We start from the raw sequence: 22389 nt of genomic DNA on the forward strand, positions 1-22389 counted from the left end.
TATTCTAATAATCAGCATGTGAAACCCATCAGAAACCACTGGATGATGGCTGTATATAGTGCTTTTCTACTCTGAGCACTCAAAATGCATTTTACTAGAAGCCTCATTCTCCCAATAACACACAAATTCTTACAAGTGCTTTTTTCTACACCTAAGCACGCCCTGTCTAACATTTGCACACTCCAGTGGATGCACTAGATTTAAATATCATCCCCAAGAATACTTCAACATGCAGACTGGAGTAGCTGGGAATTGAACTACTGACCTTCTGATTAATAGACTGCCTGCTCTACCCCAATGTTGAGATTACTTGAGAGAAAAAATGTAGGTGGCTAATCAGAGGCAACATGTGTTGCATGTGTTTCAGTGTACTTAATGAACCTTTAAATAAGTGCAGGTGTACGTTTATAGAAAGCTACTTTGCATATTTTTGACCTTACTTGTGAATAAGGACTGCTCAGATGAACACACTTTCTTATGAATGTTTCTCATTAGGAAACTTAGTTCCTTTGATGATTTGGAGGAGGATCTTTTCTGGGCTTTTTTCCCATTACACTCATGCACGCACACACAGTCATAGTTGATTTACACACAAGAGAAGAAGGTCCGCACAATGTGACTGTAAACAGATTTATGTTCCCCAAAACATGAGTCATGAACACAAACACTCACACTGAGTGAAAGTCAGCCTCATTAGTCACCAAGTTACACTCTCCATCACTCCACTCCACCACTTCCTGCTGCACCAACACAGATGTCGCACATGAAGCTTCAGCATCCGATGTCTGGTACCATAGCAACAGAGAACAACCAATAAGGGGTGTGGGGATGGGAGGGGTGAGTGCTTTTTGGGACAGGCTTGGGTCAGTAGCATCCTTGCTTTCAGTGAAATACGAAGTCTCCAAACACAATCAGTAGCAGACTACTTGTTTATCCCCCTGAAAAATATGACCCACTTTATTTACACTTCCTTTAACACGCAGGCTCCTTTGTTGCAGTCTATATTTTAAACAAACCGATCAAAGATGAGAAAGCTTTGATTAAGTGTCCAAATCAAACAAGGTACTGCAAAGGAGACAGGGCCCAGACTAGTTTTTTTATGCTCCTCAGCGTCCAACTCACTTATTTTGCTAGCGATGGAGGAAACTCCACCCCGTCTTTGCTTTTGCTAGCGCTGTTTTTAATACTATGCAAGACTACATTAAAAAATAGATAGCAGGTTCGCGCGGATGAGTGTTCACGTCCTCGTTCGTGCTGCACGTGCCTCTGCGTCACGGCCGTCAGTTGCCTATGAGATGAACGGCCATCTGAGGACAACCGTGCTGGGGGCCAGACAGTATACGCACACCACGGAAAAAAAAACAAAACGTGTATGTGTGTGTGTCCCTAGACTGCTCCGCCAACCGCTGTTGTGTCGCAGAAAAGCGGACACCTTGCACACAAACCCTCCTGAGTTCAAATGAGCAGCGTCACTCTGAAATAACCGACTGTCGCCGCGACAAAATAGCGGCTTCACAACGGCGACTCGTTTTTCGGCTCCCGAGTGAGTAAACTAGCACCGCCAGTGGGTTAAAAACTGCACAGAGCTTTCTGTACTGTTATAGACAATCCAGGTGACATGTACGTGACTGTCCGCGTAGTGGCAGCATCGCAGCTTCAAGCAAATACTGTATACAGTGCTGAAAACAAGAAGCCGGGGATGATGCGTCAAGCTACCTGAAAGGGTACACGACGACCGGAAGTTGGGCGTATTTTGTTTTTGAAAATAGCGGTTTATGCTAGGCAAATTTTTCAGTTTAAATCAACAGATATATAGAAATGTGTTTGATTTTAAGGAAAGCGCACTAATTATAATTTGGTATTTTTTCTACACTACATATCATACATACAGAAATACATTTTTAAAAACTATAGAAAATCAAATGCTGTCCACATGTTTGAATATGCTGAACGGTTATCTTAGCTTATGAGTGTGCGTTTTCCACAAGTTTAAAATATAACATAAAACTACTGTGTTAACAGTCTGGATATTGTAAAATAAGCTCATGTCTGCAGTGCAGTATATATGTGAGTAATCATACACACCATAAGAAACTACACTGGAGGTATAGGTCAATTAAATTCCACAGAATGTTGCTCCCTTACACAAAATGTTACCATAGTGGTCTATTTTTGTTCTACCTCTTTTGGCTGCTCAATATAGGGGTTGCCACAGTGGATCATCTGCCTCCATCTCACCCTGTCCCTAACATCCTCCTCTGTCACAACAACACTCTCCATGTTCTCCAAGAACTTTGTCTGTTGTCTTCCTCATCTCCTCCTGCCTGGCAGCTCCATGTCCAAGATCCTTTGTCCAGTATATCCACTGTGCCTCCCCTGCACATGTCCAAGCCATGCCAGCTTTGCTTTGCATTTGTCTCCAAATCGCTCAACCTGAGCTGTCCTTATGGTGTACTCCTTTCTAGTCGTGTCCATCCTGGTCAGTCCCAGTGAAAATCTAGCGTATTCAGCTCGTGTCACCATCTCCAAACTATATACCATAGCATCTCATAAAACTTCCCTTTCACTCTTGTTGCTATCTTTATCTCAAAATTATTCTTGACACTTCTCTCTGTCCATTCCAAACCGCCTGCACTTCTTTCTTTACCTCCCTTGTACACTGTACATTGCTTTGGATGGTTGATCTCAGGTATTTAACCTCATCTACCTTCACTTCACCTGCTTCTTGCAGCTTCACTGTTAGTGTTTCCACAAAGCAGTTTCCTTTTCATTCACAGACATGCATTCTGTTTTGTTTGTACTGACTTTCCATCTGCAGAGCATACCTCCACTTGTCCAGGCTCACTACAGATGATGTCATCTGGAAACGGAGACTCCTGCTTGACCTGTCCGTCGTTATCATTACAAACAAGAAAGGGCTCAGAGCTGATCTCTAATGTAATCCGACCCCCATCTTGACTCTATTTATCACACCTCATGGCAGCTCTGCACACCCTTGTTCCAGAAAACCATAACAGCCTAGTCGACAACCTTTATTTTGAAAGTTTTGCTACCGGAACTACTTTTGCCTTGCTCATTGGTGCTTGCTGAGAGAGAGAAAAGAAAGCAAAGGGATTCAGGCGGTTGAAATGGAGAGCGAAGGGACTGGGAGGGTGAGTGAAAATGTTCAAGAGACATGGCGTGGCAGCATGACACAATAAAGGGGACCTCGGTTCACCAAAAGGAGTCCTCGGAATAACAGAATCGGGGAGGCGGAGGACTCGATCTGACTGTCAGAGGATTTTCATCTCGCTTTGCTTTGGTCTTACCTCGTTTAACCCAATCAGTGGGCACACAACGTTTCAGCTGAGCAGTATCTGCAGAGAGAAGTCTGTGGCTAACAACCAAGTCTGACAGGATACAAGGTAAAGCACTTCTCTTTGCGAGCAATCACTCAGGAAGGTTGGTTTGTTTACAGCCGTGGTTATCGCCACACTAAAGTTGCATAGTGTTATAGCGCTGTTTAACGCTGGGTTGCTAATTCTATCAGTATTGTTAGCAAGAGTCTGCAAAACACTCAAACTGTTCCTGATCCTTGATTTATAATACCATTTAGTGGCGTAGCGACATGCATTATTAACCAGCTGAAACCGCTTAGAGTTGCTAGGCTAATGCTAGCCGTCCACCTAGCTCGTACATGGAAGAAGTGACAAAGTGGCACATGGGGCTATGCTGTGACCGACTCGTTGTGACCTACCTGTCAACCGCAGAGAATCTGCCCGGGCATGTCCTTTGGCACGGACGGCTTTCCCTTAAAGTGTGCGGCCAGTACCATGGCATCTAAGCTCATTTAACATTGATTGGTTTAACTGTTGTTAATATCAGTCATCAACACTGGTTGCATTGTTCCTGCCATTTGGTTTGCACATGGGGAAGTTTTGTAAACAAGAGACATCACTCAGGAAGGACTGACTTTACTGTCACCTGGTGTTTAAAATAACTGCCACACCATCTGAGCAGCATTTATGACATTTAGGTTCATTTCAGATTGGATAAAAAGCTGTTATGCATCGCAAAGGTAATTTTCTTGTCCTCCTGGATTTAACCATAACCTGTGAAATTAAGTCAGCAGTTTTATTGTGTGCATTTATGATTAATAATAATAATAATGGATTGGATTTATATAGCGCTTTTCAAGGCACCCAAAGCGCTTTACAATACCACTATTCATTCACTCTCACATTCACACACTGGTGGAGGCAAGCTACGGTTGTAGCCACAGCTGCCCTGGGGCAGACTGACAGAAGCGAGGCTGCCATATCGCGCCATCGGCCCCTCTGGCCAACACCAGTAGGCGGTAGGGTAAAGTGTCTTGCCCAAGGACACAACGACCAGGACAGAGAGCCCGGGGATCGAACCGGCGACCTTCCGGTTACAGATACGCTTCCCAACACAACTCAGTGATTGTGCATCTCTGAGTTGTTCTGTCTTTGTACTTAGGAATTGTCTCTCTTCTGCTTTCAGATACTCAGTATGAGTCGAGATGGTTGGATGAGGAAAAGAGCCAATGCCAGCGATGACAATGGTTGGGGCGAAAGGGTGAGTCTTATTTAACTCAGCTTGGTATGGAATGGAGCTGTGTGTAAGGATAGTCAGTTAAAAGGTATTACATGGTTTGTGCATTGTGTGCCTTCCAGCATTAATGGGGACACTAGGAACACCCCATCGCCCTCCCACACACTCATTATAACAGCTAAGAGCTGGATTTAGATCACTAGTTGTCTAATTGGTTAAGACTGGCATTCACATTTATGCTTTATAAGAAGAGTGACCTCTCCATATAGCAGTCCAATATACAGGCAAGGCAATAATGAAAACTCAAGTAGACAGCAATATATCATAATATCAGTATCTGTGCAGAATAACTGAGTGAGAAAACCTCCAGTGTATGTGTGTGTATATATGTGTGTGTGTATGTTTAGATATTGTGTGCAATATTATGACTGTATATAGATATCACATAAAATATTTTAAAATCTTCATATTTTTGCTGGTCATGTGCAAACCATAAAAATCTGGTTTGTTAATTGTTTCCTGTTTGTCTTTTTGTTTCTATAACTGCTCTAATTACTGCATGCAGGGCGGCTACATGGCCGCCAAAGTTTCTAAGCTGGACGAGCAGTTTAGACTTGACGCCCCCAGAGAAAAGCAAAAAGAAGGAGCGTGCTCCAGCATCTTCACCGGAGTGGCTATTTATGTCAACGGATACACAGGTAATGCTTTGTAAATATTTATGCAGATTATAAATTTGGTTTGCCTCATTTCTTCAGCTGCTCCAGCATGAAGACCATAAATTCTCTCAGATTTCTCTCTCAGAGGATTAACTGATGAAAACAGTCTTCTGAATGCTGTTTTCTTTCAGAAATTAAAAAAGTACGTACAGACTTCTTTGGCATTTTTCTCACACTGATTTATTAGTTTTTTTTGGTTTGATTTATAGTTTCATAAATCAGTTTTTGACTGTCTTGATTTTATAACTCAAGGTACTGTTTTTCCACTGTGATCAAATCACAGGTTAGTGTATGCTTGATGTAGTATTGTATTTTGCTTTCATAAAAGCTTCGTAGCTCAAAATCATCATATGAAAAATGATCAAGGGAAAAAATAACTTGGAAAAACTGAAATAAACATCAGGCTCATCACCTGATGACATCTGCAGCACACTGGAGACTCATCTCACAGGCAAAAGATGCCAAAGTGCAGTAGCTTGGGAGTTTTTATCCACACAGTGACTATGGCTGTGTTAAAATTGCTGGTTTTTGAGGCACTGGGAAATATGACAGTGATGTATCCTGATGAGCTGACAGCTGTCATGATGCGCATCAAGATGCTGTCTAAGGTGTTTTTTGCCTTTTAGTAAGTTGACATTGTCATTTTTGCCACACTTTCATATTTTTGGGAGCAGATCCCAGTGCAGATGAACTACGCAGACTGATGATGCTGCATGGGGGTCAGTTTCATGTCTACTATTCACGCTCCAAAACCACCCACATCATCGCCACTAACTTGCCTAACAGCAAAATTCAGGAGCTCAAAGGGGAGAAGGTCATCAGGCCAGAGTGGATCACTGACAGGTCTGTTCATTGCAAGATGATAATGTTTATATTTCATATTTTGTTGTACAGTATTAGCTGAAAACCTTGTTTATCTTGTCATTTGTTTAAAACAGTATCAAAGCTGGGCACCTCCTGCCATATCTACAGTACCAGCTGTATGGCAAACACAAAGGCCCGCTCTTCCCTGGCATGACTCTTCGTCAGACCTCAGAGATTCCTGGACCGAGCCATGGGGTGCTTCAATCAAGTACCCATCTAAAACTAAATCTGCCGCATTGCAAAATTAAACCCCCTGTTCTCAATCATAAGAAGTCTTTATGCAGCGCTCAGAGCACCCCCATCCCCGTCCACATCCCCAGCCAATCCCGACCTCAACCTGAGTCCATTCAGCACAGCTCTCCAGCTCGCTTTGTTAACCCCGAACCGAGTCACTCTGCATCCGGCCACCTCATTACAGATCCCAGCCACAGAAGCCCTTTGCACACACACCTGCTGCTTAATCCAAACTCCACAAAGCACCCACACAAGTCTCCGCAGTCTGCTTCCCCACAGGAAGCAGAATTAAAAACGTGAGTATGTAAAGTAAGTAGTTACACTTAAAGTGGACCTCTTGTGCATTTTTCCTTATTCATTATTTAGCATCGAAACACTATATTTCAGACATTTGTTCTCCTTTCAGACCACTCTGATGTCATAGAGGTGGCCTATCCTTTATAATATGTTTGACACAAGGCTCCTGTTGTGCACACATTCGATGTTCAGATAGTCTTTTTCAGAATGAAGTTGGCTTAAAGGGAGATGTGTTAGCACAACTAATTTCAGATCGTGTAAGATAAATGAGGTTTCATTTGAATTGAGAATCAAGCAACTCTGGTAGACTCAAGTAACACAAATAAGGATCTGAAAATGTGAAAAATAGGTCCACTTTAGGTAATAGCTCAGTAAGTTCTGTAGATTTTTTTTTTTTAATTAACTTTACATTTTAAGGTTTTGAACAGAAATCTTTAAAGAGCTTGAAGTTTTTTTTAAATGTCATTGATTAAAAACTCTTCATGTCCTTTTTATCACAGAAATAGAAACTTGCAGACCTCAGTGGATGTGAGCCATTCGAAAATGAATGAAATCCAAGAGTGTAGCAAAGAAGAACCTCATCTCGCTGGGGCCTCAGATGTGAAAGATGCCCCCTTGACCAATGGACACACTCACATTGTTAATGGTGCCTTAAATTCAGAGGACCTGTCCCCTGTTACAAATCAACCATTTTTGATCAACAGCCTGTCCAAATGCAGGGTTAGGAGTTCACCAGATAAACCTCAAAGTCCTTCTGTACAGTTCCAGGCCAAGCCTGACCCCTACGAGTTTCCCCAAAGCCCTCCAAAGCAATCTGACCAGTCCCTTGTCCTCGTGCAGCAATCCAGCTCACAAAGAGCCAATGAGAAAAGACTTAAGCCTCCACCACCAACCTATCAAGAGGCTATAAAAGCCACTGAAAGCCACCTCTTCCCAAAGCAGCTTCAAGCACCCCTTCAGGTCGATATGATTTCTGAAAAGACTCTTTCTCCTGCATCTCGCTCTCTTTCACATTCTCCAGTTCGACTAAACGGAAGTCACCACAACGCCTTTACATCTGACTCTGCCTCCCTCAGCACAAATAATGTAACATTCAAATCTGAACCTCCCATGGACGAGTCATCGTCATCATCATCCAAGTCTTCAGCACAGCTGCTAGAACATACGGGCAGTTTGATCTCCGAGTTCTACTCTCACTCACGTTTGCACCAGATCTCCACGTGGAGGAGTGGCTTTTCTGAGTACGTCAATGAACTGCACAGCAAACGAAAAGGAGCAGGGGGCGCCAGCCTTCCTGGGAAAGAGCGTTTGAGGAAATCTGCGGCCCAGCGATCTATAGACACTAAAGGTAGGAAAGGTAGGGTTGCTGTGTTTGTTTTCTGTACATTTCTGAGGGCTTCTTTTCTTTATGTTGCCTAAAGACTTTGGACCAGGGATAAAAGATGTGCCCTTGCCTGCTCCAGCTGGGGACCTTGGTTGTATGTCAGTCAAGGTCTAGATCCCCTATAAAGGGGAAAAAAAAGCTTAGCAGTATATCATGATTTATAATTCTACAATTACCATTTTTTTTTGCAGTTGTATGACTTATATGCTTGTATGCTAGAAAACCTGGTATATATTGAGTATAGCAGTGAATACCTTTAATTGGTAGGCCGTCGACATCATTGAGGCACTGCATACATGCACCACAATTGTGCATTAATATTTTATTTAAATCTGAAAAACTGCCCATTGACAATATTTGTATGTATTTGTTATGTGTCAGGTTCATCAGCCCAAGTCAGTGTTAAATCTTGTATCCTTCATGTGGACATGGACTGTTTCTTTGTGTCTGTGGGGATTCGAAATCGACCAGATCTTAAAGGCAAGCCACGTTTTTGTCTGTTTAAATGTGCTATCAGTAAATTTAAAAAAAAATGGATGTAACACACTCGCTGCTCGTGTTTAAAATTGGTTCTTCCAGGTAAGCCTGTAGCTGTGACCAGTAATCGTGGACAGGGCAGAGGGCCTGTGAGACCAGGAGCTAACCCTCAGCTGGAGATGGAATACTACCAGAAAAAATACACACATCCACAAGCTGGTGAGATTGTCATAACAGTGGCTTTCACAGGCTTTTACATGTCCAGCCCTTCTGTAACTAAGCGTCCCCTCTCTGTTCACCTTTCAGAGAGCGCAGAGGATGAGATACACACAACTCCTTCACAAGAAAGCCCTGACTCTCGTACCAATGGAGTAGAGCAGGATGCTGTTGCTCTCTCAATGGCAGAGATTGCATCCTGCAGTTATGAGGCCAGGTAACCTATAAAAACAGATCAGGTCTGCCTTAGTTTCGTAACAATAAGAATATGAACATATATTCTTTCTTCCACAGGCAAGCGGGCGTAAGAAACGGCATGTTTTTTGGGAAAGCAAAACAGCTGTGCCCCGCACTGCAGTCTGTCCCATATGATTTTGAGGCCTATAAAGAGGTGGCCCTCAATATGTATGAGACTCTGGCCAGGTAGAAAAACAGCGCTATCTTTTACTCACACTAATTATGTTCTCCCTTAATTCTTAATATGCATAACTTATTCATGATTTTACTCTTTTCAGTTATACCCATGACATCGAGGCCCTCAGCTGCGATGAAGTGTTGATAGATGGCTCTGCACTGCTAGCTGAAGTGGGCGCCAGCCCTGAAGATCTAGCCAAAGCGGTCAGAGCAGACATCAAGGAGAAAACGGGATGCTGTGCTTCAGTGGGCATGGGTAATTTGTTTGCCTAGTTCGTACTGTAAAATAGATCAAGGCGGCCGCTGCATTTTACAAAGTCTGACTAATCTGGTCTCTTCAGGGTCCAACATCCTTTTGGCTCGGCTGGCGACTCGTAAGGCCAAACCTGACGGCCAGTATTTCCTAAAGTCTGAAGAAGTGGACGATTTTATCAGGGACCTCCCGGTGACAAGCTTGCCTGGTAGGTGTGCAGCACCACCTTCTGGACAATCCACTGATATCAATTCTGTGTGGTAAAATATTCAGTCAAATGATGGTGATGCTACTTTTTCAAGGTGTTGGGCCTGTTATGGGGAGAAAGCTGGCCCTCATGGGTGTGCGGTCCTGTGGTGACCTCCAACAAGTTTCTCTGTCTAAGCTGCAAAAGAAGTTTGGACCCCGTACTGGACAGACTCTGTTCCGCTTCTGTAGGGGTCTAGACGACCGGCCAGTCCGCTATGAAAAGGAAAGGAAATCTGTCTCTGCTGAGATGAACTACAACATCCGCTTTACTCGGGTTAGACCTGCTATTTGTCCTCCCTTCTGTGTCATGTGTTCTACTTCAACATGCCAGCTTTTTTTTTCTTTTTTTTTTTTTCCCTTCTAATCCTCTTATGTATCATTTACCAGGTTGATGAGACGGAGTGTTTCCTCACTAATTTGTCCATGGAAGTGCAAAAACGTTTACAAGAAGCAGGTCTGCGGGGTCGAAGAGTCACTCTGAAAGTCATGGTTCGCAAAATTGGAGCGCCACTTGAACCTGCTAAATACGGTGGCCATGGCATATGTGATCATTTAGCCAAGTAAGAAAGAGATCGTTATTCTGTCCTTGTGTGTTACAACTAAATCTTCATATTTTCTCCTCTGTTGTTTATCCTTACCACTGTTTCTTTGTAAGCTTATCTTTATCTGTCTCCCTTTTCATCAGGACCGTGATGCTCGCTCAGTCCACTGACAGTGGTCAGCTAATCGCTGCTGCAGTCATCAAGCTGTTCCACGCCATGAAGGTAGAGGTGCAAGACTTGAGAGGAGTTGGCATTCAGGTTCAGCTTCTTGAGGGACATCAGTCTGCAACACAGGACTGCCGAGGCCTGCGAGGACGCTCCATCAAAGAGATGCTGTTAGGCCAGGCATCGAGTGCCAGATCTACTAACCGAGGTGCGTTCGGTGTTTTTTGGTTCGGCTTGTCTTCATTGCTGTCTGTAAAAATCACTTACGTCTTGTAATATTATTACAGATGCTGCAGACGCGCTTCAGGAGAAGACTACTTCCTCTACAACAGTCCCAACAGCAAACTCCGCGCCATATCCTTTGTCACCTGCTGAGCCAGTACCCGGAACAAGCAAGGAACAACCAGCGTGCAGACAAACTCCAAAGCATTCTCGGACACGTCTCAACTTCAGTATCGAAGTCCCCTCCCCTTCACAGGTCAGGACTGGAGTGAAATGTCTGACTGGTAAAACAAAACCTAAACGGTAACATGCCTCTAACTGTCTCCTAATTTTGTCCAAGGTGGATCGTTCTGTGTTGGAGGCCCTGCCTGCAGAGCTGAGAGAACAAGTGGAGCAGTCGTGGACCAGGAGAGATGGGAGGCCAAATAACTGCCATTCCCCTGTTCTGCAGCTTTCCCCTCTCATTTCTCATCCAGCCTCTCCCCCTCGTCCTCCCCTTGCAACCGTACCTGCACTGAATTATCCACCTGTAGGAACGTTGGTCCTGCAGATTCCAAACCAGCCAGAAAGTCCAGGAATTGTACTGGAACTGCCCAACTTCTCACAGGTGTGTATGCTATAGATTTTTTTTTTTTTTTTTTTTGGTGATGGTTTGCCGGTGGTTTAATTTTACAGTCTAAAGTAGAGAGAAAATCAGGAAAAATTGGAAACTGTAGTTTCTGTTGTACTCCATTCCACAGAAACATGTAGTGCCTTGCTGGCTTGTAGCAATTTTGCTTATTGGAGCCTTTAAACAGCACAAAGCGCTTTTCTCTACTGGAAATGTGCCATGAACACATGAGTTGTGACTGAAGCAGATGGTCCCACAAGTTAAAGAAAACAAAAGCTGGTTTCATTGTTGGTAGTAAGTGAGCTTCCCATCTGTCTGACTGCAGGTCGATCCAGATGTGTTTGCTGCCCTTCCCAAAGAATTACAGGAGGAGCTGAAGGCTGCCTACAGCCGCGCAACCGGTATCCACCCTCAGGTGAAAATGTGTAAGTCAGCAGATGAATTTCCTGAAGGAGTGCTTTTCCTTTTGATTGGTTGTTTTTACTTTTTATTTTTTTAACCCTGATTTTATTATTTGATTTTATTTTGTTTCTTGTTTGTTTTTTGTTTTTTTGCCCTTCTGGTTTCTCTGCAGTGGAGCAGAAGAATCCACTGCTGCAGCTAAAACAGTCTGGGGCCGGAATCGGCAGTGGTCGTGTAAAGCTTCGCTACAAGAGAAAAAACGCAGTCAGTCCTCTTAAAAAAGGAGCTTCTCCACTCAAGAAGCGTCCAACAACAAACAGCCCAGCCAAAAGCCTGCCACCTACTGGAAAATCACAGGAACCAATAAACAATCGAAAGGCAAGTTTGTCCTCTGCTCTATGCATATGATGCTGCCAACACGTGAAAACATGTGATTTAGTTGACTTATCTTTAAAAATTGCAACTTCTTTTCATTCCCAGACTGAAAATGGTCCCTCAACATCAGTTTCGAAACCAGAGATCCCACCAGCTGTGGTTAAATTGGCTGCTCGTCCTCCTCCAGCACTGGCAGGAGCCTGTGACTTGACAGACATTAAAACACTACTACGGGAATGGGTTACCACCATAACAGGTACACAGATGTGTTATGATGGCGTTTCCTGTGGTGCTGTTGTTGTTGTTGATTTTTATGGGTTTCCAAAAGTGCATCTTTATCTATTTATTTTTTGTTTATTTTTTTAGAACCCATGGAGGAGGACATCTTGCAGGTGGTGAAATATTGCACTGACTTAATTGAGGACAAAGATTTGGAGAAGTTGGATTTGACTATGAAATACATGAAAAGGTTAGTTCTGTGGAGTTAAGATTCCTCAATTTAACTGTCTTCCTCTTTCTTTGTTTTCAAGGTTTCACTTGCTTGTTACGCTTGAGCTTCGTTTTTTTGTTTTTGTTTTTCCCTGCAGGCTCATGCAGCAGTCAGTGGAGTCTGTTTGGAGTATGGCTTTTGACTTCATCTTAGACAACGTGCAGGTGGTTTTGCAGCAGACTTACGGCAGCACTCTGAAGATAGCATGAAGAAAGACGGGGTGCTCTCCTCGCTACATGCGATCGTTGTAAACAACACTTTTTTGATTTGTTAATTTCACAATACAAATCATGATGTCTAAATTCTGACTTATGAAAGATACAAATAATGGCTACACTTTTATGAGAAAGAGCCATGACAGTATTTTGAAGTATTTTGGACAAAGCGGTTGTTTTTATCACAGAACAATGATGATAGTAGCAGCTTTTTGGAAACTCACTTTCATTCACTCTTATTTTCCTACGACTCATTTTCATATGCAAGATTTTATTAAGGGCAAAAAAAGCATTAAGGGTATCTGTTTTTTTGTAGCACTGCAAAACTTTCAGCTGGTATTAGATCGCATACTCCTGTGGTGACCTGAGCATTGGTGCTGTAGCTCTGCTCCAGAGATCTGTTTCCAGAGATAGTTCAGGGTCATTTTGGGTTAGAGAGTCACAGAGAGTCAGATCTGGAGACGGCTTTCTGGCTCGATACCAACGAAGGCTGCTGTTAGATCTCTGAGTCGTAGCTGGACTCTGAGACAAACAATAACATCCGTTCCATCCAGGCCTGATTTCGAAATGTATTTTTTGTTTTCATTTTGGGTTTTTCCCCGTCTTGAGCGTTAGAATCTGGTATGTTAAATTTTCCTCGCTTGGATACGTGATCATGTTAAAACAAAAAGTATATTTCAGCAGTTTTACAAACCGCTTACCTTGTAGCATTCTTTATACATAAGACATTTTCAGAAATGATTGGAGAATTTTTTGGGGGGGGGTTTCCCCATCATTGTTTTATCGGTGCTCTTTGCCACTAGCACTTATCTGTGAAGCATCTACTGCTGCGTGCAGCAGTGTTGCTTTTTCTTTTTTTTTTCTCTTGTTTCTCGTTTCTTTCCAAAAAAAGAAGTGCCAAACGCTGTTATTATACTGTGTAAATAATGTTTTAAAGATCTTTGTCTAAAGTTTTAAAAGAAAAAAACATGTATGTAGAAAAATTACCTCTTGTATTGTTTACCGGTAGTGGATTCTTAGTAACTGTCTCTAAATTGTAACTCTTTAAATGTTTCTAAATGTTCCAACATGGAAGTCAGAAGCTGGCCAAAGCACTTGAGGTGAGGTTAACTGTTGATTCTCAGTAGCACTCTGATATAGGAGGATGTCGACAGGGGTCATGGCAATCAATGAGTAGCCTATGCATTTCTATTTTTTCTCACATAACAATGAGATGTCCCTTCAAGACCACGTAACATTAAATAAAGCATTTAGTGTTTATGCTGAATGTGCATAGGAAGAGGCGATCTGATTTTTAACTCTGTCACCCACAGTGTCTGATTCACACCCTCGAGACACTTTGTACAGCTTGCAGCTGTGTCGCAGTATTTGTGTGAGGTTTGACTTTAACAGCAGATGCAGCTGCTTGACTTGTGATCGCACCATGGAGGATAATTTGCTTGCAGTTAAAATGCGTGTTTTAAAAGATAATTCTGATATGCAAACCAAATCAATCGGTCATCTTTTGAAACTTGTTGAAATGAATGTAATTTAGAATGTGTGATTCACTTTCAAGACGTTGCCTCTCTTCACCTCTCACGTGTTTCCCGAGGGGAATGGCCAGAAGTTAAAATAAAAATAATAATAATAAATTGGCCTGTCTTGTCTAATCTGGCTCGTGCCTGAAGACCTGAAGCTGTGAAACTTGTTTGTAAGTTTTCTAAACCTTGGTAATAAACTGTAAATTCTGTATTCATTTATTTGTCTTTGCCTTTCTATAAACTGGCCTTCAAAAGGACTTTCAGCTGATAGAATATGGTTATGAAAATTATCTTCAGTGTGTCTGTTGTGTTATTCCCAGGTCTGACAGTGATGAGCATATAAATATGCTAGACATGTCTGTTAGAGATGTATATTATTTTGATGCCAAAAAACATTGAATTTAATAACTTATTTTGTATTGTTTAAATGGGATAAAGTTGACAAGCCACACCATTTTTTGGGGGGGGGGGGGTCTAGAGAAGGCATATGATAGGATGGCAGGAGAGGAACTGTGGTACCTCACTAAAGAGTAAGTGGTAAAGAAGTATGTGAAGGTGGTGCAGGACAGTGAGACAGTGGTGAGGTGTGCAGCAGGAGTGACAGATGGCTTGAAGATGGGGGATTATATGAAGAATTGATGATATCATCAATGAATATATAGGACAAAGGAGGTTGCTTTTGGAGCTGTAGCGGGTATAAGCCATGGCAACAGCTTTAATCTTCACATTTCGACTTGATTCTCAAAATAGAATTTCGATTTTCCCCCCCCCCCCGCCCCTCTTAAAATGCTATTTCAAGTCTTACCTCGAAATTTCGACTTCATTCATGATGTTTTGGTTTTGCATATAAACTACAAATATTCTTCAGCACGGGATTTACTGCAAACAATATATTTTTTCTTTAATACATCAGATGACAACTGAGCTTTTGGGTCGCTATAAACAAAAGCAGCAGTACAACGTGAAAAAATATAACACACACACACACACACACACACACACACACACAAAATAAATTAATAAATAAAAATTAACCCGTAGTATTTCACGAGTTGCCCGGATGTACTTCCCACGACGTCAGACGGGCCCGCTGTGACGTTGTATCCGCAGAGAAACGTTTCGTGCGCGGGCTGAGGTGTTGACGAGCATCTGTCACTTTACTAGGTAATAATTTAATAGCAGCTTGGTTATACTTTATATTTTCGACAAAATGCACAGTTGACGTTCATTAAAAAAAAAAGGATCAATACAACTGTTTCCAAAACTGTTGCTGTAACGTTTGTTAACAATGGCGGGGCTAATGCTAGCTAGTTAAGATAGCAAGCAAACGCAGACTGAGAGTTTATAGGGAGATTTTTGTTGAACTGCTGGCGTGTAGAAGTACGTGTAGCTACGTTTCTTAGTTTGTATAAGTTAGCTGTAGATACGTAAGAGGTACCCAGTTACGGTCTGTGCCTGTACCAGCTAACTGTAGGCACCACCGGGCAGAAACAAGGTGTGCCCCCTGCCGTTACTGGCTTTGTCTGCGGCGTTAGCTAGCTAAAAGAGGAGCTCTCGGACCAGTTTCTGTGTAAGCAACGTTGCTAACGTTACATTGTTGTACATACTTGATCACACCAGCTCACAGTGTAGGGGTAAAACAGGGTTTTCCCCATTATAAAATTTGGGAACAAAGGCGATGTCGAGATTCCTTTCTCTTTATTTTGCGTCTTTGCGCAAAAGAAAGCTTATAAATAAGTCGTATGAATAAGTTAACTATTTCCTAGTCGTCATGCGCTCCATCAAGCTACCTTTGAACTTGTAGCCAGTGCAGTGTGGATGTCACATGACGGATACACATCAGCCACTGACATTTGCAGAAAGCCTGTATCAGCTGATATCGATATTAGGCACTGTGATGTTGTTATTGTCCTGCTGTCTGGTGTCATGTCTCACCATTGTTTATCTGCCCATTTTCAAACAGAGTCAGGCAGCCATGGCTAACCAATCAATGGAAATCATAGCAAAAGTTTTGGAGCAGTCAGCCAAGCTGGTGGAGGAGCAGGTGGATGCCCAGTTGGCCAAGCTGAATGAAATGGATGAAGATGATTTGGAGAGGCTGAAGGAAAGGCGATTAGAGGCACTAAAAAAGGCCCAAAAACAGAAGCAGGTGTGTGGGACAATTTATAATCACTGTAACATTTTGCTGTGTTAATTTCTTAAAGCAGATAAAATAATTTGAATCACTGAGAAGATTCACTTCTTATCCGCACCATCAGCAGAACCTAGTCTAAAAAATGAAACTTTCGACACTACAATTTGTACTGAAGTCACTCAGTTCTTTGAAGGATCATAATAAAACACCTGGTGTCATGTTTATAGACTGCCTTGCTCTGAAGTTAGGCTACACAGCATTTGGGTCTATTATTCAAACCCTTTAAAGAGTGTTTTCATTGTACTCCACTATAATAGCTTTTCTTGTATTTGTAATCTTTTGTTTTGCTTTTCAGGAGTGGTTGTCTAAAGGTCATGGGGAGTACAGAGACATATCCAGTGAGAAAGACTTTTTCAGTGAAGTGAAAGACAGCAAGAATGTCGTGTGCCATTTCTACAGAAATTCAACCTTCAGGTAAGTCACTAAATGATGCAACAGGACCATGAATTAGAAATGTAATGTAGTCCAAAAAACAAAACAAAGAATCAGAGGTAGTTTATAGAAAATTAATATGTTCTGCAAATTAATGAATTTATTTATTAAAATCATCTTTTCAGACAAAATGACATTTCCTACGTGTGAAGTGTGGGAATTTGACCTTTAACAATCAACATTGTGCCTTGTTTAGCGTCAGTTTTTTTTTTTACTCAGTCGCCAAGATATTAATCTGTTGATGTCAGACATCTGAACTTGTCGCTCTGTCCTTAGATGTAAGATCCTCGACAAACACTTGGCCATCTTGGCAAAGAAGCACGTTGAGACCAAATTCATCAAACTGAATGCAGAGAAAGCCCCATTTCTGACAGAGAGGCTGCGCATCAAAGTTATTCCGACTCTGGCTTTGCTTATTGATGGAAAAACAAAGGACTATGTGGTCGGATTCACTGACCTGGGAAACACGGACGAGTTCACCACAGAGATGCTCGAATGGAGACTTGGCTGTGCGGACGTTATTAACTACAGGTGAGATGTGCAGTAGACTCACTCGAGCACCTTATGTGTTGTGAATGAAAACGTTTTATCTAACATGATCCCTTTTTCCTGTTTCTAGTGGCAACCTGAGGGAGCCCCCAACAGCGACACAGAGATCAGGAACAAAGTTCACAAAAGTGGAGAAGAAAACCATCAGAGGGCGAGGTTACGACTCTGATTCTGAAGATGACTGAAGAGGCTTGACAGTGTTCGGGTTTACTCTCTCAGGGCTACCTCATTACTAAAACTCCAGCAGACAGCCCACTTCCTTTTTTCCCTCTTAATTAAAAAAATAGAAATTACTAACGCAATCCACTGATTCATTTTATTTAAAAAGCATGTTTGTTTCAGCCTTATTTAAGGACTTATCCACCATGATTTATATTGGAATATCTGAGTAATAAAATGTATGGTTCATGAACAAGGGAGCACACTGAGCAACCACTAGCTGTTAGCTGTATTTTGTTTTTCTTGATTTACAGGTGTAATCATTTATTGTAGACAGCTGTCTCACGCACTTTCCTGTAACCTTTGTACGTCTCGTGTTGGAACCAAGTTCATGGTGCATGTGAGTGCCAAGATCATCTTTGAAGAGCAAAATAAATTTTTACATGACATTTCATGGTAGCATAAGTTTGACCTAACTAATGCAGACTTAATAAAAACAAGAAAAAGATGGGAAAAAAACTGCTTGTGTATTTTTTGTGTTACTTCTTCAGGGTTAGAGGCAGCGTATTTGCAAGAGTTGTATGTTGCCTTTATGGATGAAAATAATACATCCTTAAACTCACTGGATACTTTTGTCTTCAGAACAATCTAAATTCTTCATAGCATAGGTTGAACATGGTGCTTGAAATATTCCTCAGAGATTTTGGTCTATATTCACAAGATTACACAGATGGAAGCATCAGAAGATTTGTGGACTGTGATCAACAACACTTGGGTAGGTTGTAGTGTTTAAATGATGCTCTGTTGGTACACAACCTTGGAGAAGGTTGTGTTGGAAAATCCCAGAATATAAGCAGTTTCTGAAATACTCAAGACTACACTGTCTGGCATAAACAACCATGGCACACTCAATCACCTTGAGGCATTCTGATACTGCAGCAGGCTGTAATGACCATGTCTAAATGCATGGAGTTGCTGCCATGTGATTGGCTGATTAAATATTTGGATTAGCAAACAGTGTACCATATGTACCTAATGAAGTGGCCAGTATAATTACTGGCAATGTTTTTATGTGAGCCTTTGTTCTTAGAAAACAAAATAGGTGGAGTTCCCATTTGCTGCTTTTGTCTTTAAACTGAAAACTATAACCATCTAAAAACATTTTATGGGCGTGGATTATTTGTAGCTGATGAGACTGGCTGGTGCTATGCTGAGCACGTTGAGCATTACTACAAAACTAAAAACCGCAACACAAAAGGGGGCCCTCGATTTCTATAAATAACTGTTTGGCAGTCTGATACAATTGAGGTGGTGAGCAAAAAACTTGTCTTTGGGATTTAGGAAGTCATTTTTAATTTTAACAATCTGAACCACTAACTGTTGTTGAATTATCTCAGAACCCAAATTACACTTTTTACCAAATTACTAGCTGTCTGTAAAATTAATATGCTGGTATTCAAATTGCTAAACTGTTGATATGTAGAAAAAATAAAAATAAATCAAGTTTTCTGGAAAAGTTTGAGTAATTCCTGAATTAACTCAAACTTAGAACAGTGGGTTTGCACAGAGTTGAATTTTTCAGATGCGACGTTAATGTCAGTATTCCTGCTTCATCAGGATGGCACTTTGCTCAATCATTTGAGAGACAGGTTGATGAGAACATTTAATCATATTCATCTGCAGCTCAGCATCAAAACACAGGAAACAGCAATCAAGAAGTCTGGTTGGTGCCACAGCTTTCTCTCACTGCAGAGAGAATGACAACAGGACATTTTCCAGGACATTCACACACGCAACAGTGGAGCTAAGATTCGATTGCCTTGTTGTCTACAGGTTGGAGGAGGTGGTGTACAATAAGTTCTCCTTTGCTGTTGATGTATGCATCGGCCATGTCATGCTCAGCAGGGAGCCCATAGGGAGTCTTTAGTGGCTGTATCCTGAAGGTATCAGAAAGAGATGGCAAAGGAGATATAACAGTATAGATATGTAGGCATCTCAGGCAACCTCAATTTGAAAAAAAACTAACCTTTTTTTAATAGTACTTTAAGAGTGATGTGTTACTACTTTTGGTTAATTAATCCTACCTTACAAGGTGCTTGACAAACTTCAGTTGGCTGTTGACTGCAGGAGTATTTTTATGAATTACAGGGACGTGAGCCTAAGTGCGAGACAAAGGCAGAGAAAATTATTCCAAAAGATAAAGGCTGTGAGCGTCTGCATGAGGTGACACACTCTGTACAGATCATTTATCCTGATCAGAGCTCCTTCAGGGTACAAGTCACTGTTGAAAGATGCCGAAAGACGCAAAGAATTACATGGAAATTCCTGAACTAAAGCTGACAGCAGTGTTTTGTTGTATGTGCAAAAAAAAAAAAAAAAACAAAAAAAAAAACATTGAACATGATCCGGTTACATTAAGTTAATCCAAAAGGAAAACAAAAACGATCTGTAGCCTTTACAAAAAGGGAACCCAGTTTGGGGTCCTGTACCATGACAGAAATTTTACCTTTTGAAGCCCGAGGTGTTTTATTATCTCTTTCTCCCAGTATGGCCTTCGCAGCGCACTTTTGACCCGCGTCACTATGTGCAGCTTGTGCGGCTGGTCTGGATCGCCACCATATTTCTTGTGCTCTTTCGATCGCTCAGCAAAAATCTGTTAAGAAAATACAGAATAAAGGATTATAATTCCATGGCAGGATTCATCTGTAATGACGGGCCTAAAGCAACACTTTTAAAAAAAAAAAAATGCTGAGTAGCTAATAATCCACCTAAACCATTGTGTCTACTGGACCTGCTGGAATTATACCCAAACTTACTTAATCCAAATAAATATTAATGTAAAAGAATTATATTTTGACACACACATGGGTAGGGCCACAAGACGTTACATACTTTGAGTGTTGCTAATTACTTTACAAATGTACAACATTATAGATTCTAAATTTATTCTTACCTCTGGTGGGATTCTGGATTTGGAGAATTTGCTTCTTGCTGACACATACCATGCACAAGGTGACAAAACTGGAGCTTCTGTCAGGGTCTGTAACATATGCAAACAGAGAGAAGGTAAAAAGCAAAGCCCAGTATCAAGGAAAATGTGTTTACTTACATATGTAGAAAATCTAAAAAGTTCTGTAGAGTTAAGTCTCAGAGATAGATTGCTGTTACTGGTGGTAGATATTCTTTTCTTTAGGGAACAAAAGTTTTTGTTTTTGTTTTTTTAATGATTTAAAAATCTGATATTCTGACACATCAGCAGATATTTTGTTTTTATCTTTCAGATCCACAAAATATGAACAGATTTCCCTAACATTTGTCATGTGTAGTTATCCGTTTACTGATTTATGCTTTGCCTGACTCTGGTCAGGTTGTTGGATTTGTGTTACTCCAAACAGCTAATAGCAAAAGGGAAGTTGGAGCACATTCCTCCCATATTAGCTTTTCATCTCTGGATCCCTGTTAAATCTAGAATTGGATATAAAATTCTTCCTCCTTACATACATCTGATACACCTGAGCACTTCCACTTGTCTCTTTTCACTCCCCTTCTGTTTACACACCACTGCACCAAGTCATTATTGCATACATACATTTTTGCCTTCCCTCTCTCCCTTAGTCTGCTTTTTCCCCCTCTCTCTTCTATTTCCTCTTATCACCCTCTCCAGTCACAGCATATGCCTGCCCCTCCATGAGGTGGTTCTGTCAGAGGTTTCTTCCTGTTAAAAGGGAGTTTTTCCTTCCCACCATCACAAAGTGCTTGTTCATGGGGGCTAGTTGAACTCTAGAGTCTTTACCTTACGGCATAAAGCGCCTTGAGGCGACTTTTGTTTTGATTTGGCGCTATATAAATAAAATTGAATTGAATTGACTTAAAGCATATTGAAGCGATTTTTGATGTGAACTGGTGCTATATATAAAATAAACCTGAACTGAATCTTAGATGACAATATTAGTATTAAAGTTCTAACTTTAATACTTGGAGCACTTTCTGCAGCAAATGTAGCCTAGTGCACATCACAGCTGACTGGATAGTGGTGCAGAGAAGCCCAGTGGCTTCACACAACAAGTGAGTTTCATTAATGCTGAGTTAGTTACAATGGCCTCATTTTCTTTTCTTTTTTTTACATAACTGAGCACGTTGTATATGTATCCAGGACATTGGTCATTATATTTGAAAGTTTCGCGTCCTAAAATTCAGCACTGCAGTCATCTAGCAAACAAAATAAATAAATCCAGTAAACCTAGAAAAATCCAGTAACTATTCTCCAAGTCCCATCCCTGATTTGGGTTTCAGGTTTAGCTGGATTTTTCCTCAAGCAGCGTTAAACTAAACGAGCCCGTATGTCAACTTCAAGATGTACGAAACACTTTGTAGACAGTTCAAGTCTGAAACATTAAAAACGTGCAGTGATGTACCCACCTTTACTGATAAAAAGCTCAAACTGCGACAGACAGCTGACATGTTGTGTTCCTTCTGCTGCTCTTTAGCTAACAGGGGCTACGAGACAAGGTTACAGCCTTGCTAACCGCTAAATAACACGGAACTCGAGCCTAACTAACCGCTATGAAAAACTGACCTATAATCATACCAAATTTACCAAGTTCGCACATTTAAACATTAATTCGGCACTGAAAACAGCAGTGAAACAGGAGAGTCACGCTGCTGTCAAGCCCTCTCTCTCCGCCGTCTTAACCGGAAACGTCGGGGAGTTACATTAAAAGAGCACCGCCTCTTCGAGAGCACCGCAATTTGCACATTGTTCCTACCCTAATTTTTCTAGTGTGATAAATATGTTGTTTGAATAAATTTGGACTTAATAAAAACTGAAAATACTTTAACTGTGTGTTTTTATAAAA

The 22389-nt window shown here is 41.4% G+C and overlaps 3 protein-coding genes across 6 annotated transcripts; 2 read left to right on the forward strand and 1 right to left on the reverse strand.

The window, feature by feature from the left end:
• The first annotated feature begins 1289 nt into the window (after nucleotides 1–1289).
• On the forward strand, nucleotides 1290–14414 carry rev1 (REV1 DNA directed polymerase). 3 transcript variants are annotated; one of them, XM_085433586.1, is made up of 23 exons: nucleotides 1290–1543; nucleotides 2819–3404; nucleotides 4504–4578; nucleotides 5120–5252; nucleotides 5945–6113; nucleotides 6209–6664; nucleotides 7166–8022; nucleotides 8431–8529; nucleotides 8629–8745; nucleotides 8833–8959; nucleotides 9037–9165; nucleotides 9258–9412; nucleotides 9498–9617; nucleotides 9712–9932; nucleotides 10046–10218; nucleotides 10344–10573; nucleotides 10653–10843; nucleotides 10928–11194; nucleotides 11523–11622; nucleotides 11772–11977; nucleotides 12080–12230; nucleotides 12341–12443; nucleotides 12562–14414. In XM_085433586.1, the coding sequence occupies exons 3-23, from the start codon at nucleotides 4513–4515 to the stop codon at nucleotides 12671–12673; spliced, it is 4182 nt and encodes a 1393-aa protein (XP_085289712.1). In that variant the 5' UTR covers nucleotides 1290–1543; nucleotides 2819–3404; nucleotides 4504–4512; the 3' UTR covers nucleotides 12674–14414. The 3 variants fall into 3 exon arrangements, with proteins under 3 accessions (XP_085289712.1, XP_085289715.1, XP_085289713.1); XM_085433589.1 differs by having other exon boundaries at nucleotides 7166–8013; XM_085433587.1 differs by lacking the exon at nucleotides 2819–3404.
• Nucleotides 14415–15251: 837 nt separating this feature from the next.
• On the forward strand, nucleotides 15252–17667 carry txndc9 (thioredoxin domain containing 9). 2 transcript variants are annotated; one of them, XM_085433591.1, is made up of 5 exons: nucleotides 15252–15363; nucleotides 16163–16348; nucleotides 16689–16807; nucleotides 17102–17356; nucleotides 17445–17667. In XM_085433591.1, exons 2-5 carry the CDS (start codon nucleotides 16175–16177, stop codon nucleotides 17557–17559), a joined length of 663 nt encoding a protein of 220 aa, XP_085289717.1. In that variant the 5' UTR covers nucleotides 15252–15363; nucleotides 16163–16174; the 3' UTR covers nucleotides 17560–17667. The 2 variants fall into 2 exon arrangements, with proteins under 2 accessions (XP_085289717.1, XP_085289718.1); XM_085433592.1 differs by lacking the exon at nucleotides 15252–15363 and adding an exon at nucleotides 15500–15769.
• Nucleotide 17668: 1 nt separating this feature from the next.
• mrpl30 (mitochondrial ribosomal protein L30) lies at nucleotides 17669–22254 on the reverse strand. Its single transcript, XM_085433593.1, has 5 exons — nucleotides 21953–22254; nucleotides 20487–20573; nucleotides 20040–20186; nucleotides 19618–19691; nucleotides 17669–19470 (listed from the first exon to the last, which is right to left on the reverse strand). Exons 1-5 carry the CDS (start codon nucleotides 21992–21994, stop codon nucleotides 19338–19340), a joined length of 483 nt encoding a protein of 160 aa, XP_085289719.1. The 5' UTR covers nucleotides 21995–22254; the 3' UTR covers nucleotides 17669–19337.
• Nucleotides 22255–22389: the final 135 nt, after the last annotated feature.

Source organism: Copadichromis virginalis, linkage group LG16, assembly GCF_057382275.1.
Source record: "Copadichromis virginalis isolate Kocher_CV1m ecotype Utaka linkage group LG16, C_Virginalis_male_GT1.1, whole genome shotgun sequence".
NCBI lineage: Eukaryota > Metazoa > Chordata > Actinopteri > Cichliformes > Cichlidae > Copadichromis > Copadichromis virginalis.

Coding starts and splice junctions, on each gene's coding strand:
- mrpl30 (XM_085433593.1), bottom strand. CDS start 21,994: ATGTCAGCTGTCTGTCGCAGTTTGAGCTTTTTATCAGTAAAG. Junction 20,574..21,952: donor TGAGCTTTTTATCAGTAAAG/GTGGGTACATCA, acceptor CATATGTTACAG/ACCCTGACAGAAGCTCCAGT. Junction 20,187..20,486: donor AATCCAGAATCCCACCAGAG/GTAAGAATAAAT, acceptor TTTTCTTAACAG/ATTTTTGCTGAGCGATCGAA.
- txndc9 (XM_085433591.1), top strand. CDS start 16,175: ATGGCTAACCAATCAATGGAAATCATAGCAAAAGTTTTGGAGCAGTCA. Junction 16,808..17,101: donor TACAGAAATTCAACCTTCAG/GTAAGTCACTAA, acceptor CTCTGTCCTTAG/ATGTAAGATCCTCGACAAAC. Junction 17,357..17,444: donor GCGGACGTTATTAACTACAG/GTGAGATGTGCA, acceptor TCCTGTTTCTAG/TGGCAACCTGAGGGAGCCCC.
- rev1 (XM_085433586.1), top strand. CDS start 4,513: ATGAGTCGAGATGGTTGGATGAGGAAAAGAGCCAATGCCAGCGATGAC. Junction 8,746..8,832: donor ATACACACATCCACAAGCTG/GTGAGATTGTCA, acceptor TTCACCTTTCAG/AGAGCGCAGAGGATGAGATA. Junction 10,574..10,652: donor TGCCAGATCTACTAACCGAG/GTGCGTTCGGTG, acceptor ATATTATTACAG/ATGCTGCAGACGCGCTTCAG.